The following is an 18,233-nucleotide window of genomic DNA, read 5'->3' on the forward strand; positions in this document are numbered from 1 at the left end:
GCCAAAATGTTTAATTTTTTTAAATTTCAAATTGAGTATTCAGATTTAGTAGCCTAATAAAGACAAACATTGGAAAGCTTTTCAATTGTAAATTAATGGATTTTTGACAAAGCTATGAAGGATTTTCTCTGCCAGGTTCGATTTCCCGAAGTTAGTTTCCTTTCTTGTTTTTAAAGAAATACAGATGGAAGGAAAAATTGATTTTTCCATGATCTTCTGAATTCTAAATTCCTATTATTGAATATCACCTGTAAAGTCTTATAGCCATCGTCGATTTTCGCCGCAGTTAAGCTTAATTCAAATTTAATTTACAGCTAATTGTTTGACCCGAGAGATGTCCCATCATTTGTCATGTTGCGAAATGGAGCCGGCTAAGCGATTAATTAATTCTCCGCCGGCAAAGTGGAGCAAACAATTGAAATTCGACACCGAGAGGTGACTGAAAGTCGTTGGAAAGCTCCCACAGGAGGGATGCTCGAGCCTCGCGGCAATAAAAAGATGAATGAGGATAGAATAAACTTCAAAGTGGGGATAACGAGGGCCGTAAACAACACCAGGAGACTGCAGCATATTTAATTGCGTACCTTAATGTTTATTTTCAATTAGGAATTCAGTCATGCCGACACGAGTGAAGTAATGCCGTTGAGGGCACAGAGGGTACGCCTTTTGGCAATTAGATGACGGGTTAGTCTGGCATCTGCTTGGATGTAAGCGAGCCGTAAAACAGACACCACCACCACCCAGAGTCCACAACGGATCCACCACCACCACCAGTAGTAGGAAAAACAGCAAATATAAAAAAAGAAAACAGAAAGAAAAACCAACACTTGTAAAATATCACGCTGCGCCTTTGGGTCTGGCTCTGGCTCTGGCTCTGGCTCTGGCCAAGGTGAGCCGCCCACATCCACCCTGCCGGTGCTGGTTAGCTCGTTACATTCTATCGATTTTTATGCCAGCAGATATACATACGACGTGTGTGTATTTTTGAATATCTTCTCATCAGAACTGCCTCGCGGCGAGGCAGGAACTAACGCTAAATGGTTTAAATTGTGTACTGCACTGGCCTAATTGGATTCCTCCAACCGCAGCACAGCCAGTCAGTTTTTGGCAGGTCCTGCCGGCCAAACAAAACCAAAACCCCTTTTCCCATCAGGCGCAAATTATATTTTCCCTCAAATGTTTCCACTGCCAGCGACCTGATCCTTTTTGTGTGATATTGTGATATTGACAGCCAGATAGACAGCAGGATACCTTCCAGCTCCCAGCTCCCAGCTGCCAGTTGCAGGTTGAGTGGTTGCTGCCGCTGTCACCGACCACGTCTGGATTTGGTCTCCGTCCCGTCTCCTGCGGCTGGCAGAAGCTTCCCCAGGGCGAAACATTTGACGGCAGTCACCGTCGCATCCACATCCGAATCCCGCTGCGACGAAAGTTTGTTGTGGAACGAAGCTGACGCAGCACAGCGAGTGGCTGCCAAAGGTAAACCAGATATGATGGATACTCAAGAATTGCTCGTGACTTTGGGATTCACCGGGGCAGAAGGTGCAACAAAATGGGAAAAGTCAAGACATTTTACAGTGCAACATATATATATCTATGTCTTGGGGGGATTAGAAAAAGATTGAGTTCAGCCAAAATTGTGAGAAATGGCTTAAGATACTTTTTCATATCAGTGCGGAGAGCTATAACTTAGACTTTATTGTAAAAGAAATTTAAATTATAGGTAAATTTCAAAATTAATTTTGGAAACTCATGAATATGAGACCATAATTGTCTGTTAATATTTAAGAAGTGATTTATTAATATCATGAGCTGAATTTTTTCAAGAGGTTTAATCAAGACTTGTCTCCTGCCAATATTCAGTTTAATTAAATATTGCATAAAATAAATGCATTTGTCATAAACTGATGAAGAGATTGATAAATGGTTTAAGAAGCAAAGATTAATGAATAATTGTTTGGATAACAAGAGTACTTTGAGGAATAGAAAGTTAAATTAATTTTGAATTAATGAAATAGCTTCTTTTTAGATTTACCCTTAATTTTGGAGCTTAAAGGAACTAGTAATAAGTCATGCTTAATAACAAATATCCCCTTGAAATTCACATAAAATCTATATATACTATATTTGTCAGATCAAAAGTTAAATCGTAATCCTTCTGTAATCCATTTAAAGCAGCTCTCTGCGAAATGACATTAACTTTGCAACTGCATATTGATTCGAATCGAATTGCAGCCTTCTCATTTGCTATTCATAAAGCAAGCGAAAACCGCTGCAAATATATATATACTTTCAATCCGTTCCATTTGCATTGATTGCATAAACCCCGGGCAACACTAATTGCGAGTACTTATAGTTGCAATTGATTGCGTCCTTTATGCCCGGAGTCGACACAGTGCGTGTGACAGGAGCTTGGACCAAGGATCCAGAACCAAGGACGAGTGACGTGGGGCTTTGGACCCCGCCCCAAGAAGGGTAACATGAGCTGCTGCCTTGTTACAAATAAAGGGGGAGTTATGGTCCTTGGGAAAAGGTAAAGAGTTAAGGCGGAAGCTGCAGTTGATGGTGAAACAAGCCTGTAATTTCCCAAGCGAAACGCAATTTAATCAGCGGACAGGTGGAGATGGAGTTCGAGGTGAGTATTAAGTTACGAGTTAATTTAACTGGACCCCGTGGAGTTTTCGGGTGTGGTATAACTTGAAGGTAGTTAAACTTTCAGAAAGGGAGAGCCCTTTAACTTTAAATTTTGAGTAGAGAAAATATATAAAATTGCTTAAAATTAAGGTACATAGCTTGAGTCTTTAAGTCTAACCATAATTAATTTTTGAAACCATATAATATTATTTATTTATCAAAGGGATACCCCATAATTAATAAGAAAACATTATTTTTACTATGTAATTTGTACATATTTACCAGATACAGATAGCAAAACGAGGCAACTAATGCGGGAATTGGCAAACAGATTAGAAGAAATTGACAGAGAATGCATTAACATTTGGTCGGCAATCAAATCTAATGGAATCTGCGCAAACTGAATAATATCAACATCAATAAAATTAAAATTAAGACAAAGCTTTGCGCAGAGCAAGGGAGATGGCAATAAAGTGAGACGGAGAGCGTGAGAGAGAGAGGGAGTACACATCCATACAGGAAGACGAGGAATGGAAAAGGAAAGGGAAGAGAAATCGGCGCAAAGCGTAACAACAAAACTGTATCGAGGAATTTCAAAGTGTGTATGCATGGGTATGTGTGTGTGTGTGTGAGTGGTGGAATTTCAAAGGAGCAGCAGCGACCGTCAAAATGGCGGCCGAAAGTGTTGAAGTGTGTAAGTGAGAGCCCAAGGAACTAACAATGGCCGACGACATGGTAGCTAATCTCCACGGAATAAAGAGTTTAGGGTGCTGCCAAAAATAAAGGCAAGGCTAAGCTTAATCCCAAGGCGAGCAATATATTTACAAGGATATATGCAGATTAATATACATATACGATGAGGTTTGCAAAACTTAATTGCGAATGTCGCGTGTTTTTCTTTGGTTATCAACCGCAATGTCAGCGGGACAAACACTTAGTGTGTATGCGTGATAGTACACCCCGCATACACCCCGCCGGGTGTCAAATCGGTGAATGCAACTTTTGACATTTCGATGACCTTAACTAACTTACAAAGCGCGAAACAACAACAAAAATAGCACTTGCAGTTAATTTATACTGCCCCCGCCCTCGTCTTTCTCCTTCTCTCTCTGTCTCTGGCTCTCTTTCCCTTTGGCCTGTAACCTAAATTCGAATTACTGTTCCAATTGCCATACCGTTTCGTTCCCTGAAAATGTATTTAGCCCCCCACCTGGCCCCCCACGATTGACTTTGCCATTTTGCTTTTGCCTTTACTGTTATTTCATTCAAACATGGCCGCAGCGCGTGGGTGTGGCCTTGTCCTCGCATACTAGTGCGAAATGTTCCTCTCGCACACATACACGAACACATACACCCACACGACTAGGAGTCGGACTGGAAGCAGTAGGCGGAGCCGTTGGCTTCCTGGCAGAATGAATGCTGCCTTCCAGCGGCATCTTCCAAGCAACATGTGGCTTCCAGCTGTTCACCAGCTGTTCAACTGGGCTGGAATGGAGGGGAGTCCGTGTGGTGAAAGCTTTTCGAAGGAGCAAAAGACTAGACCTAGTGCCATAACCTTTCTCAAAACGTGCATTTGCCGCTGCATTGCCTTTCATTGTTTCTTTTCTTTTGTTTTGAGTCAATAAAAAAATGTTAAATGCAATTTGCCGAGAATTTGTCGAGGAATAAATGTGTGTGTATGGGGCTTACACTGAGAATTATACTATGGTAATACATTTAAAAGATTGATTGATTGACTTTATATATATTTCATTAAATAAAGTAGCAAATGTAATATCTAAATATACAGAGAGAGCCAGTCAAAATATGGCTTTCATTCATTCAGTCAAAATTTGGCTCACTTTATTTTATTCAAACAAAAACTTTCAAAATTTAGTAAAATAAAAAAGACTTTTAACGTTTCCCTACAACTGCAATTTGGAGTACACAAACTTGGCAAAAAGTGTTACTTAACTGTCTTTGAAAAAGTTTTCCGCTCAATGTTATCTGTTTCAAGTTTTGGCAACACTACAACTAGATTTTTATACCCTTGAAGTGCGTTAAAATTTTTGTCAGAAGCTTGGAATGTTGTGAAGGAATCGTTTCCGACCCTATACAGTATATATATTCTTGATCAGCATCAACAGCCGAGTCGATCTAGCAATGTTCGGCAAAAATTTAATTTTTTCAAAATTTTGAAATTTTTATAAGGGGTTACATCGTTAAAATTGTAAAAAATTTATAAAAATCGTTCTTTTTTTTAAATTTTGAATTGAGTATGCAAATTTATTAAACTACTAAAAACTAACATAAGAATGAGTTAATTCGAATTAAAATTAATGTTCTTTTGGCTTAGTTATGAGATTTTTAAATTTGATTTGTATAACCTATTTTGGCTTCTCGAAGTTAGCTTCATTTCTTGTATTAATATATTACAAACTCATTTCGCTGTGTAAGCCGATAGAAATGATAAGGCAAACAATGTTGCAATTATTTTTAGGGCACACAAAGAACACCGATGTTCTCTTCACTGAAATATTGAACAAGTTTGGCCTTTGTCTGTCTGAATAAGTCCTCATTCAATTAACAGTCTGCAGATGACAGACCTCAATCACTCTGAGGCCCCGACAATCATTTCGGATGAGCAGAGACATTTCGTGGCAAAAGAATAAAGGAATAAAGTTTTAATGCATATAAATGGCGAATGCCTAAAGGAGAGACAGAGGGGGCCAGGCCCTGAAAAATTAATGGGCATTATATGGAGGGGAGGAACCCAGATAGAGCAAGGTGAGATGCAGGAGATACTCCTCCCAGCTTCACAGGCTTCCATCTCCCATTTCCCAGCTTCACTTTGGGGTATCGTTGTCGGTTTCGCTTTCAGCTGCGGCTTATTGCTCCTGATGTGGGTACAGGCCACTGACGTCAGCAGTGGACTTGAACCAAAATCCCGCTTCAGCAGCGAACTTTGACCTATGCTAAACTCAACACTCCGCCACTCAAATACAATTTTTTTCAAAACGCTTGAAGGCGGTTCTCGGTGCCATGTCGCTTTGAATTTATTTGCCCGTCCGATGAAAGGTCATTTGGATTCTCTTCTTGTGTTCTTCACAGACTGGCTTTTCCTCTCTCTCTACAGCCCCCTCGGCGGAAAATTCATCATTTTTGAGACATGTCAATTTGTCACTCACCTGGCCTGTGACAGGCCATGTATTAGGGATATATGTTTGGCAGAGTCGGTGTGTACATATGTTTTCTTATCAGTCAAATCAGTGGAGCCATCAATCAAAGCACCGGCGCTGTCTTGCCGTTTTTGCTGGGCATCTGGATTGAGATAGATTGTGATAGATAATTACAAAAGAGCGGCAGCAGCGGTGGGAAATGGACAAATTCGGAACACACAGCGGAGCTTGGTGCGATTAGCCAAGGTCAGTGAAGGTAATCCCTAAAGGTAATTAAGTTATTTTCTGTTAATATAATGGGTTACCTAACAAAAGGACAGTTGGCATATTAAATAATAGAAGACTTTGGTTTATATGTATTTTATAGTCAAAGTATTTGTTAGCTTAAACCATATATATAAATGTTGTGCCTTTTCCAAAGCTTGAAAATTAATTTATTTTCAATATTCTCCTTCAGTTTTTCAAATTGATTAAACAAAAAATCGTTAATTGTATATCAGGTAATCAAGCCACCCATTAATTTCCTGCACTTAGCTTAATGTTCTATAAAGAATTTGTCACGATATAGTTTCGTCATCGATGAGCATTTATTTATTTATTATTAGCTGAAAACAAAGACCAGAAAAATTGGTTCAATGTCAGAGTTGGGTTTGATAAGTGTTCACTTGCCTTATTTGCACAACTCTGAATAAATGCATGGATATAATATATATTTATACATCAAAGTAATGATGGGAATAATTATGGCAGTCGTTGACGCAGTAATAGCGCTGCCCAAGTGCGACGACACACTCGAGATGGGAGCTGCAGCTCATCTTAACCCAGAAATGAGGCAGCATCAGCTATCTGATAAAAATAAAACCCACACCGCACTCCGTTTCGTATCGTATTGTATTGGCAAATGAGGCAACTAATGCAAGTGCTTTGTTTTTATGCCACAGAGCACTGTAGAAAAAATTAATGTAAAAGAAATAGGTTCAAATTATTGGTAGATATAATTAAAGAATTTATACTTCTCAATAATTCCTTTAGCAAGTTTTCTTTAATAAATATAATAATATAGCTTTATCATTGTTTTGTTAGCTTTATTTTCTTTCTCTGTAGTCGTACCTAGTTGGCATCGCCATTACCATTACTTGTAGCGGAGCAGTACCACTGGCAGTGGTGTATTGCCATTACCATTGTCATTGCCATTAGTCGATGGGCTCGGAGGTCTTATCTGCATGCAGATAATGGTGTCTCCTCGCCTTGTCAAGGCCACCGCCGCACTGCTGCTGACTTTCTTCAGAGATCCGTGGGTAAGGCAACGGCACTAGCACTAGCACCGGCCACAGCTACGGCACCTCCGAACCCAAATTCATTATGTGATGCCATCGATGGGCACTTCAATCCGCCGTGGGGCATCGGGATCCACACAACGTGCCCACGAACACTCCATCTCGAATACTCAGGTGTTTGCATTGCGGCAATGATTTCTAACTAAATTTATTGAAGTACTTTTCACTTTTAATGCGAGCGCTTGTGTTTCTCTTCGCCACGCTTTGATATTTATGACTTTTACCTGAAGGGAAAAATACAAAAATATGCGCGAGCACCCAATTTATATATTTTGTTAAGCCCCGAATTGGAGCACCCCGGACTGGAGACGTCTGACTCAGTTTTTCATCCTCTGTTTGGGGTACTTTGAATGACTTTGGAGCGGGCACAATGCGAGTTGATTGATTGTAGTAGCAACAGCAGCACAGCGGCAACGGCTTTGATTGCCAATCGAAGGTGTTAGATAACATTACAAGCGCAACAGACACGCACTGCCTAATTATCGTTTATCAGACGTATCTCATATTCCGGCTAGAGTATGTGATATATGCGAGAGCTGCCGTGGCCCCAGGGCCCCTGGGAACCCTCCTCAGCAGGCTGTGTGTGTGTGTTTCTGTATCTACCTTGGTTAATTAAAAGTTCTGCTTCATTGGGTTCGAGCTCGAGTTCGAGTTCGGGCTCAGCCTCAGGTCGAGGCCCAAGTTCAGGTCCAAGGCATCAGCACAGGGGAAACTATGTATCCAACTTCGAATACCAGCACATGTCAAAGTTACGTGGACATTGAGTTACATGAACATAATTTCTTAAGACTGTACGAGAAAAGTCTATAAAGTATTTAAGCCTACAAGGTAGAGGGGAGATGATGCAAGTACAGTGAAACCTTTACCTAAGAACTACGTAAGTATTACAACACGAACGAAATCTTTGATGTCGTTAAACTGACAAGGAATATTTACTACTTAATCAACCGAAATTCTTTAATATACCAAAGTACTAATACTATACCGATTATCTTTTACCGTCATTCAACCAATATTAAAGTTACCCATTCCGAAGAAATTACAAAGAAAGGCAACCAAGATTGTTTCCTGAGAAGTTTCACTGTATGCCACAGTACTGACCAAAGTTAGGACATATAATTAATTTATTTACACCACCATTGAGCCCGTCTCCCTTCTGAGAAATCCAATCGAATCCAATCAAAACTTGGCGGCAGCGGAAAAAGAAATAGAAATGGCTTAGAGTTTGTGCTGTTTACGAGGCGTGGGGGCTTAGGTTCGGTTTATTTGGTGTAGGGCTCGACCCACTTCCACTCCTCCCAGACGACGCACGACTGCTCCTTCTCCATGAAGGCGTAGTTGTCCGGGCACTGGATGTAGTCGGCCTTCTCCTGACCCTCGGGACAGACCCAGTAGTGGGTGGGGTCCGAGATGTCGCGGAATTTGCGAGCGTGATCCTCGACGATGGCACAGTTGGGCTCGGCGTAGATGTCCTGGCCGTTGTAGGCGGAGCTGAGAGCCAGGATCAGGCCCAGCAGCAGGCAGCAAAGGAAAGTGCCTGCCAAAAAGGGAGCGGAAAGGGGAAGTTAGTCTCTATCTTAGGGAGAGAAGTTAAGGTGATGTCTCACCCTTGTACATGATGAAAGTGTTGCAATCGAAGGCCGAAAATTGGCATATTTATAGTGTCCTATAGGCCTTATCGCTCTGCAGCGGGGCACTTGTTGCACAGCGAAAATCACTTAGTCCAAATGAGTTTTGATTTATTTTTAGTTCCCCGTCTGCGGATGTCGCCCGGCTGCTCGCTGCTGCTGCTGCTTCTCACCATCATTTTGGGCAATCATAACGAGCCGCATTTCACTTGGCCGCATTAATTGGATTTGGCCCCCAGAGAGACCGAGCGTGTCGGCTTAATCGATAATTAGCCGCTGCATTGCGCGGTGCCTCCATCGTCTTGGCCAGCCTGAAATAATCAGTCAGCTTAACACATGCAGAGTCATCTGACATCTGCCAGACTCCGATGGTCTCCTCCGGTCTCCTTCTGGCCATATTGTGTTGGCCGATTGGCAAAACCCCTTTTTCCCTCAATGCGGAAACTGTAATTACACTTTAAACACTGTAAACATTTTGTAAGCTATTTTCAGGGCTTTTGTTTTCGCTGCTAAACGGTTTTTAGTTTTGTCTTTTTTTCTTTATTTTTATTATAGGTTTGTTAGTTTTGCTATTTATATTGGTCAAGTGGCCTGGCGCCCGAATCGCTGCGGGGTTTCGATGCCAAACAAAGCCACAAAAAAACAAACAGTTACCATAAATGCAAAATACTTTTGCAAAATGACTAAACAAAAAACAAAAGAGACTACAATAAATATTACAAAAAATAAAACGAAAAAGAAATAAGCATCAAAGAGTTGGTCAGCAATTAATTAATGAATGGGCCGATAGACTTTAATGTTGCACAATTTAAACGAATTCATATTTCAGCATTTGTTTTATGGAAATATATAAAATATGCGATTATGGATTCGGTATGCCATCTGGGATTACACGTGACAAGGTGTCAGTAACTAGTCGTGGGTATTATGAAGGGTGTCAACTTATAGACCTTATAAATTTTAGCTTGTGAGCATCAATTAGTGATACATAGTTTGGGTTAGTTATATTTAAGTATATATCATTTAGAGACAGTGCAAGAGATTTTAAGCTTTTATCAAAAGTTTACTTCACTAAAACATTATTTTTCATATATAGTATTTACTAATTTTATTTCCTCTTCACCCCCGGGTCCATATTATTTGCCATTGTGGCAGATTCAGCTTCCTATCTCGGAGCAACTCTCTGCTCTTTGATTCTGCTCCCCAGATAATAATCAACGGATGCGCGCGCGTGTCAAAATGTCAATACTTTTATTATTCTTGTTTTTACGTCTTTTTTTTGGCTCTCCACAGAAAGTATAAAAGTTCCGTGGCCAAAATGGAATGGCCTCAGTTGGTTCCTTCTATCGAGAAAACTTTCACAGCTGAAAATGAAGTCTGGTGGGTGTTGGTTGCTTTTCAAAGTTATTTCCCCATCGATTGCTTAATTTTTTCCCTTCCTCCCCCAATGCCGGTAGTTGCTGCTCTGTTCGCCTTCCTGGTGGCCGCTTTTCTGGTGGCCAGCGTGACTTCCGATGCGGGTCGTTCCGCTTGCAAGGACGAGTCCGAGGTGGGACAGACCTATCCGCATCACTTTGACGCCGCCAAGTACTGGCTCTGCGAGGAGCTGGGCACTGCGGCCAAGGAGGTCGACTGCCCCTCGGGTCTGGCCTACATGCATCTGCTGAAGGAGTGCATCCCCTGGGCCAGTTACATTTGGAAGAAACCGGAGATGCCGCCAACTGTGGCCTAAAATAAACCACCCACCCAATGTTGATAACTGCACCATGATTTTGGTTTTAATTGATTGATGGGACCGGGGAGTATTATCGAGGAAAGTTGTGATAATGTATTTATTTATGAAATATTTGACTGTGGGTATAAGAGACTATATATGGCTATTTTGATGTAGCTATTTTTAATGGATTTAAAATGTAGAAATAATTTGATGATCTTAATTTAAATGTTTCATTACTTCCAAGTCTTTCGCATATTACCATTTACCTTTACATTTTCTCAAACAAAAATGCATCTTACCGAGGTGAGAATTACACTATAAATCCCAAATATCCACTTCTGATATAAAGTTTTAAAGCCATTATTTTATTTATCTAAAGGAAATTTCATATTAGATGTATTATCCGTAAAATAACTTGTCTAAGAGAAAATACTTGAGTTTTTTAAAGCAATATTGAAAAGGCATAATCAAATAATAGAGTCATAAAAAAAAGTACATACTTTTATTAATCATACAAAGATTAAAATTTTGAACAAGTCAATTGACTTTTGAGTATAATATTATTCATAACTTTTTTTTATCAAAACTCGTAGCATTTCTTACTTGAATTTAGTTTAAGCATGTGACTAATGTGACTTCTTTTTAAATATATATTTTATCTTTAATTAGTGGATTTGATACTACAAAATCGTATTGCAAATATATTACAAGTACTTTTAACAAAATGTACATTTTATTAATTGCACACCAACATCGAACATTCGAATAAAAAGCAATTATTGATATTAATTTGAAGCGGCACGCTCTTTTATGATTTATGCAAAGGTAAAACCGTGTAGTGATGACAGATGTTGCCACTGAACTTGGAATCGGATCGATTTGGATTTATCAGGGCAAAAAGCAAAAGCAAAAGCAGAAAGCTTTCCGATCGCTTTACCATTATTGTTTGCTGCCTCCGGCGGTGTTTTGAATTTTGCTTTTTGTTGTTTTTATTTTGTGGCAGATGTTGCTGGTGGCTTGTGGCTGGTGGCGAGTGAGTGCATTTGGAGTGTTACATAAAGTACCCACAACTCGACGCCGAAGACTTGCCAGCGTCTTCTTCGCATTGTGTTTGGCTCTTCGAAGCTTTTGATTTTCGTCTGTCCGCATTGTTATTGTTAGTGTTTTTTTGTTATTGTTGTGAGTGTTTTTACCAATGTTTTTTCTTGGCTTTTTGTGGCTTTGCCCGGTTATGATTTTGTATAAAAGTGCATGCTGCGCATCAAACAGCAGTGTAGTTCGCATTTGTCCATCGGCAGAGCATCGTCTGGTGAAGTGCCTCCCAAAAACCAAATATCAAAGAAGCAGCTGGTGTCCACGAAAACGGTTAGTGTTAACCCTCGAAAAGGATTATCGAAATTTATCGTAAAAGCACAAAAGTGTTACAAACTATTTGAGCAGGATTTCATCGTTAAATATTATATTTAAAATAGTGTCAAAGCCTTTCGAACAGGATGTTTTAAAATCATCGTAAATCGTGAAGCAAAATATCTACCAATTTCGTTTAATTTGTATCAGTGAAAACTAATTACTAACTAATTTTTATTACAGACATTTTGTTATAACAAAAAGTGGTAATATTTTAATAAACAGAGTTCAGGCTAACGATCTTTATTTAACGAAATGAAAAACAATTGGTATTTGGAAAGTTACCATTATTAAATATCAAAAATGTTATAGATAGAATGTTTTTTGTTATTAATAATATATATTAGAGTATCAATTTTATAAACTTTACTCAGCCAATGTTACCTCAACTGAAAACTTAAAGAATCTTCTTTATTCATACTGGATTTCCTAAAGAATTTTGTATATTATTGATTAAGTATGGAGTAAAGAAATAGGATGAATCATATTAAAATTCTAATGCTACTGCTCAATATTATTATTTTAAACATAGAAATTCAGGAATAGGTATCCGTTTAATGAACTATTCCTAAACCGAATTCTATACAAATTGTTCAGCTAGACAAGCTAAACTGATTAGGATTTTTAACTTCAAACCATGATGATCCTCAAAACTAAAGAAATACAATTTAAAGCCCTAAATTATTCGCGCTTTGAAAGAGTTTCCCTGACTAATCTTGAAGTAGAAAGATTGCTAAGCCAACTTAGTGAAATATATAAAAACAACTTTTAGCAGGATATACTTTAAATTTATTTTCATTAACTGAATAAGACTTTCTGCATTTCGGCCTTGTCATCGGCCATAATTCTTGCATAAGCGGCATGGCCAATTAGGAATTGCCTCACATTCGGCGGGTCATTCCAGTCACTTGTGCGGTCTTCGAAAAATAATTAAAATTTTGCAGCAACGACTAAACAAGCGGCACAAGTTAAACAATAACACTCCGCGGGGGCTGATGTCTGTCACCAAAGAGCCAACAAAAAGCCAGCGGGATGAAGCCCGGGGCCACGAGGCGAGACAGTAATTGGCAGCAGTAGCTGGAGACAAAAATATGTGTGACTCACTGCACATGCAACAGGATAGGGGATAGGGGATAGAGGCGTGGGGAGTGGGGAAAGAGGGCTTTTAAGTAGTCGTGACTGATTTTGCAATGTCATAAAATCCAGCTAACGGCTTTGCTACCACTGCTGGATCACGCCCCCACAGCGTTTTGGCCTTTTATTCAATTCGCCCCCAAAAGAAAGGGAAAAGTTTCTCTGGGATTCGCCAGCAATTGTAGAGGCTTTTGTGTTTGCGCGATTTTTGTGCGATTTTTCCTAAAAGCCAAATTAAGTGGCAGCGCCTCAATGCCGCCGGGCGACACGCTCCGGCTGCTGGCCAGTTCTTGGCATTGGCCGACGAACTGAGCCAAGATTGAACGGCAGCGATTAAGGTCTAACCGGTCATCGTCTTTGTCGGAGTCTTCGCGATGGTGCGAATAAAAAGCTTATGCAACATCAACGTAATCTATCTATAACTATTTTTTAGTTGGTAATCCACTTTCAACTGATTTTCTCCCTCATACTCTTTGCAGCTCGGTTAATTTGCATTCAAAGCGCATCGAGAGCTCATCCCCCGGAGAAGTAGCAGCAGCAACCATGCGAGTGGTGAGTGTTTGTGTTTTCACTTGAAGAAAATATGTTGTTAAATCTAGATAATTGTAGCGAAACGAGCTTATCTTTTAATTAGTTAGCAATGCTAATTAGTTGTTTAATATTTAGGCAAGTGAATTCCTTTGTCCCTTACTAACAATGTATAGGGAGAAAGAAATGCAATATGATATATTACCAACCAGAAAGGAAACTTACCTTCGGAAAGCCAAAGTTTGCAGACCCTTTCAGTGTGTATAAGCCATATTAATATTTATTTTGTTACTATATTATAGTAGTTAAATATAAATTAAGAAAACTGTTAATGGGATCACAACCATTCCCTTAATTAAATAATGAATTCCATACTATTAACAAGAAAGAAGATAACTTCGTGAAGCTACCCTTGCACTTTATAAAAATGCCTTCATTCCAATTTGGAAAGGTATTCTGTGCTAGTTATTGTTAGTTTAACACATCAAGGCATTAAAATTAAAAATTTTACATGTTTATATTTTTTTTTTTATATTTTTATTTTGATTTTTGACAATTTAAGTGATTATAAAATTTTCCAAAAATGGCTCAAATTTTTTGTTTCTGTCTGCCATGACAGATCGATTCAGATTTTATTGCTGATCAAGAATATATATGATTTATAGGGTCGGAAATGACTTCTTCACAATTTATCACCTAAAATATGTCCCTTTAGAGATCAATAATAGTATATTATTATTTTTTGTGAAAAATCTCAGTTTTTCAAATATCATAAGTAAGACAAAAAAGGATTAATTTTAATTCGGAAAGCAGTCCTGTGATACTTTTTGTCAGGTTAAAAAAACTGCTTACTTAGTTTAACATTTAAGAAAATTGAAATTTTTTCAAATTTTTGACATTTTTAATGATGTAACCCCTTATAAAATTTTCAAAATTTTGAAAAAATTAAATTTTTGTCGGACATAGCTAGTTCAACTCGGCTGCCCATGGTGATCAAGAATATATATGATTTATAGGGTCGGAAATGACTCCTTCACTGTTTTGCAAGAATTTGACTAAAACTATAAGCCCCTGTATGGGAATGAAGAATTCACTTTTCCAACTTTTACCAAGATTTTCTCTCACTGTAAATCGGTGTACATTCCAAGTAAAGAGTGGATCATCGATCAACGCGATCTCGATGCGGCACAAAAAGCTAATTTTTGCCAATTTCCTCGTTTTCGCTGCAGCTTTTCGGTGTCATCGGCGTGGTGGCCATCGTCGCCGCGTCTCTGGTCCGCGATGTTGGAGCGGCGAAGCGCGAGGCTCCGCTGAATAATGGCTACCTGCCCCCCACTTCCCAGCAGCGTCCGTCCTCCAAGTATGGGGCCCCGCCACCCAGCTCCTATCTGCCACCCGCCTCCGGACCAGCGCCCTCGTTCAACTCCGGTCCGTCCAGCAGCTATTCGGCGCCCTCGCAGAGCGCCTCCTCGGGTGGACCGTATCCTGCACCGGCTCCGCGTCCTTCCAGCTCCTATGGTCCACCGGCCTCGCGCCCCTCGTCTAGCTATGGGCCGCCACCCAGCCGCCCGAGCCAATCGTATGGACCACCGCAACAGGCCAAGAAGCAACACCACCATCGTCGCCCGTCCTCCAGCTACGGAGCCCCAAGGCCAGCCCCGCCTTCGCAGAGCTATGGTGCTCCGCCTTCATCCAGCTATGGACCCCCGAAGTCTGCGCCTCCGTCTCAGAGTTACGGAGCCCCAGCTCCTTCGTCTAAATACGGACCACCCAAGTCAGCGCCTTCTTCCAGCTACGGAGCCCCTAGGCCCGCACCACCCTCATCATCTTACGGAGCTCCTTCTGCTCCTTCCTCATCTTATGGAGCTCCTTCTGCTCCATCCTCTTCGTATGGAGCTCCTGCTCCACCCTCCAAGTCATACGGAGCTCCTGCCGCCCCATCCACATCGTATGGAGCACCAGCAGCTCCTTCAAAGTCCTATGGAGCACCGCCTGCACCGCCATCGTCGTCCTATGGTGCTCCCTCTACCTCATCTTCCTCCTTTGGAGCACCTGCTGCCCCCTCTTCATCCTACGGGGCTCCTTCTGCCCCCTCTTCCTCCTATGGAGCACCCGCACCACCATCCAAGTCATATGGAGCTCCTGCGCCGCCATCCTCATCCTACGGACCACCAAAGTCGGCACCTGCACCACCACCATCCCCCAGCTATGGAGCACCCCCTCAGGCACCTGTCAGCTCCTATCTGCCACCCGCACCGCGACCATCGAAGCCATCGTCCAACTATGGAGCGCCCAGTGTGAGCAACTTTGTTCCCTTGGCCTCGGCGCCATCGACCAATTATGGAGCTCCTTCAAAGACCCAGAGTCTGAGCAGCAGTGGCTATACCTCGGGACCATCCTCGTATGATGCACCCGCGGCACCGCCCTCATCTTCGTACGGAGCACCCTCGTCCTCATTCCAGCCAGTCTCCCCACCTTCGTCCAGCTACGGAGCTCCCAGCGGCGGATCTGGATCAAGCAGCTTTTCTGCAGCTCCTTCGTCCTTGTACGGTGCACCGAGCAAGGGTTCTGGTGGATCCCATGGCGGATCCTTCCACTCGGCTCCCTCCAGCTCGTACTCGGCACCCAGCGCCAGTGCCAACAGTGGTGGATCGTATCCCTCGGCACCTTCGTCCTCGTACTCCGCTCCCAGCCCAAACTCAAATCGTGGAGGACCTTATCCATCGGCGCCTTCGTCTTCCTACTCGGCACCTAGCTCTGGATCGAACAGTGGCGGACCTTATCCGGCTGCTCCCTCCTCTTCGTACTCTGCTCCCAGTACGGATGCCAACAGCGGAGGCTCCTATCCTGCAGCTCCATCCTCATCCTACTCGGCACCAGGTTCGGGATCCAACAGCGGTGGACCCTACCCAGCAGCGCCTCAATCATCGTACTCGGCACCCAGCCCTGGAGCTAATAGTGGAGGACCTTATCCGTCGGCTCCCTCTTCCTCGTACTCGGCTCCTGGAGCTGGATCCAGCTCTGGTGGACCCTATCCCGCTGCTCCATCATCATCATACTCCGCTCCCAGTTCCAGTTCGAACAGTGGAGGACCTTACCCATCGGCTCCTTCCTCTTCGTACTCGGCTCCTAGCCCGAACTCAAACAGCGGAGGATCTTATCCGTCAGCTCCCTCTTCTTCATACTCCGCACCCAGTCCCAACTCGAACAGCGGCGGACCATACCCAGCGGCACCATCTAACTCATACTCTGCCCCTATCTCGCCACCATCATCCTCATACGGAGCACCTGCCTCAGGACCATCGCAATCCTTCAGTGCCCCCTCCTCTTCCTACGGAGCTCCATCAACTGGATCTGGATCCGGATCCTTCTCATCCAGCCATCACTCATCGAGCTCATCCTTCGCCTCATCGTCGGCCTCGAGTAGCGCCGGCAGCTATCCCTCTGCTCCTTCCAGCTCCTATGGAGCTCCTGCTGCCGGTCCCGCTCTGAACTTCCCCAGCGGCCCATCGTCCAGCTACAGTGCCCCACCCACTGGTGGATCCTCCAGCTCTGGCCCATATCCCAGCGCCCCAGCCCAGGACTCCGGCTACGAGTACAGCGGACCCAGTCAAGTGCCCGAGACCATCCAGCAGAGCTACAGCGCCGATGGTGGCTACACCTACCGCAAGAAGTAAGGCCATCACCCAACCAGCGTTCGCCATGTGCCTTTGAATACTCAGCCACCTGCCAGGAGCCACCAGCAACCATTATGCACCACCAGCACCATCTACAACCACCTCATGTCATCTCTCGCAACTGTAAATTATTCCCCAATTGACCAGCAATTCGCCCATTCTATCGTATTTCCCAAAATGGAACCCATGGAACTTTAGCCGTAATTCATTGTACCATTAGATGTAAAAGACCAAACGTTTGTTAAATAAACAACTTGATGAAGAATCATAAACAAAGATACTATTAATATTAAGACTTTAATCCAGAGCAATCACTTCTTTTCACTTGTAGTTCCATGATTCTCTATATTTAACTTGTATATTTCAATACTTCATTTTAAGAAAGCAGATATAATCAAATATCATTTCATGGCTATTATTGTTTTCTGTGCAATGGCCATCAGTTCTGGGCGATCGGTTCCCTTCACATCCGTGACACAGGCCAAGTCCGAGGCATTCGAGAAATTCTTCCGTTCGGCTAATTGGCCAAGAAGAAGACAAGTGAAGACGAGCTGCTGCTCCGACCCAGTGACAGTTGAAGGTTCAAATCGGCAAACAATGCAAATTTTTGCCAGAATACCGGATGCAATAGCCATAGACACGGAGCCACATAGCAGCAGAAGCACAACCACTGACATGGCAGCAACATTAGCCACAGAAGCTGACACGACACCGACCACAATTAGGGGCAATTCTCGAGCGACACAAGTTATGGTCTTATGACGGTGGGCGGCGCTGTTCTACCATCCATCATTATCAGGCGATTCCGATCTAATTAGGATTACAACTTAATTGCGGCGGCAATGGTATCATTAGCAGGCTAATTGCAATCAGTTGAGATGCGACTTTGGCAACTTAGCGGCCTGACTCTCGACTAAATAATATAAGTAACTGTCGCATAGTTGCCACACATGTGAAGGGGAACCCCCCAGAACTGCATTGTTTTTGCGGAACCGATGAGATGCCACACCGACAAG

The 18,233-nt window shown here is 42.3% G+C and overlaps 3 protein-coding genes across 4 annotated transcripts; 2 read left to right on the top strand and 1 right to left on the bottom strand.

The window, feature by feature from the left end:
- Nucleotides 1–7,785: 7,785 nt before the first annotated feature.
- Nucleotides 7,786–10,518, top strand: LOC110186906 (uncharacterized). Its single transcript, XM_020956225.2, has 3 exons — nucleotides 7,786–8,003; nucleotides 10,048–10,134; nucleotides 10,212–10,518. Exons 2-3 carry the CDS (start codon nucleotides 10,125–10,127, stop codon nucleotides 10,484–10,486), a joined length of 285 nt encoding a protein of 94 aa, XP_020811884.1. The 5' UTR covers nucleotides 7,786–8,003; nucleotides 10,048–10,124; the 3' UTR covers nucleotides 10,487–10,518.
- On the bottom strand, nucleotides 8,276–13,834 carry LOC110186313 (uncharacterized). Of its 2 annotated transcripts, XM_086840376.1 has the most exons (3): nucleotides 13,766–13,834; nucleotides 8,734–9,218; nucleotides 8,276–8,663 (listed from the first exon to the last, which is right to left on the bottom strand). In XM_086840376.1, exons 2-3 carry the CDS (start codon nucleotides 8,741–8,743, stop codon nucleotides 8,389–8,391), a joined length of 285 nt encoding a protein of 94 aa, XP_086696502.1. In that variant the 5' UTR covers nucleotides 8,744–9,218; nucleotides 13,766–13,834; the 3' UTR covers nucleotides 8,276–8,388. The 2 variants fall into 2 exon arrangements, with proteins under 2 accessions (XP_086696502.1, XP_020811094.1); XM_020955435.2 differs by lacking the exon at nucleotides 13,766–13,834 and having other exon boundaries at nucleotides 8,734–9,479.
- On the top strand, nucleotides 11,703–17,486 carry Muc91C (Mucin 91C). The gene is given in 5 exon segments (XM_086839898.1): nucleotides 11,703–11,798; nucleotides 11,800–11,836; nucleotides 13,492–13,518; nucleotides 13,521–13,570; nucleotides 14,770–17,486. Coding segments are annotated over 5 exon segments (2,658 nt in total). The 3' UTR covers nucleotides 17,218–17,486.
- Nucleotides 17,487–18,233: the final 747 nt, after the last annotated feature.

Source organism: Drosophila serrata, unplaced genomic scaffold (assembly GCF_035046125.1).
Source record: "Drosophila serrata isolate PLE 108 unplaced genomic scaffold, ASM3504612v1 contig_382, whole genome shotgun sequence".
NCBI lineage: Eukaryota > Metazoa > Arthropoda > Insecta > Diptera > Drosophilidae > Drosophila > Drosophila serrata.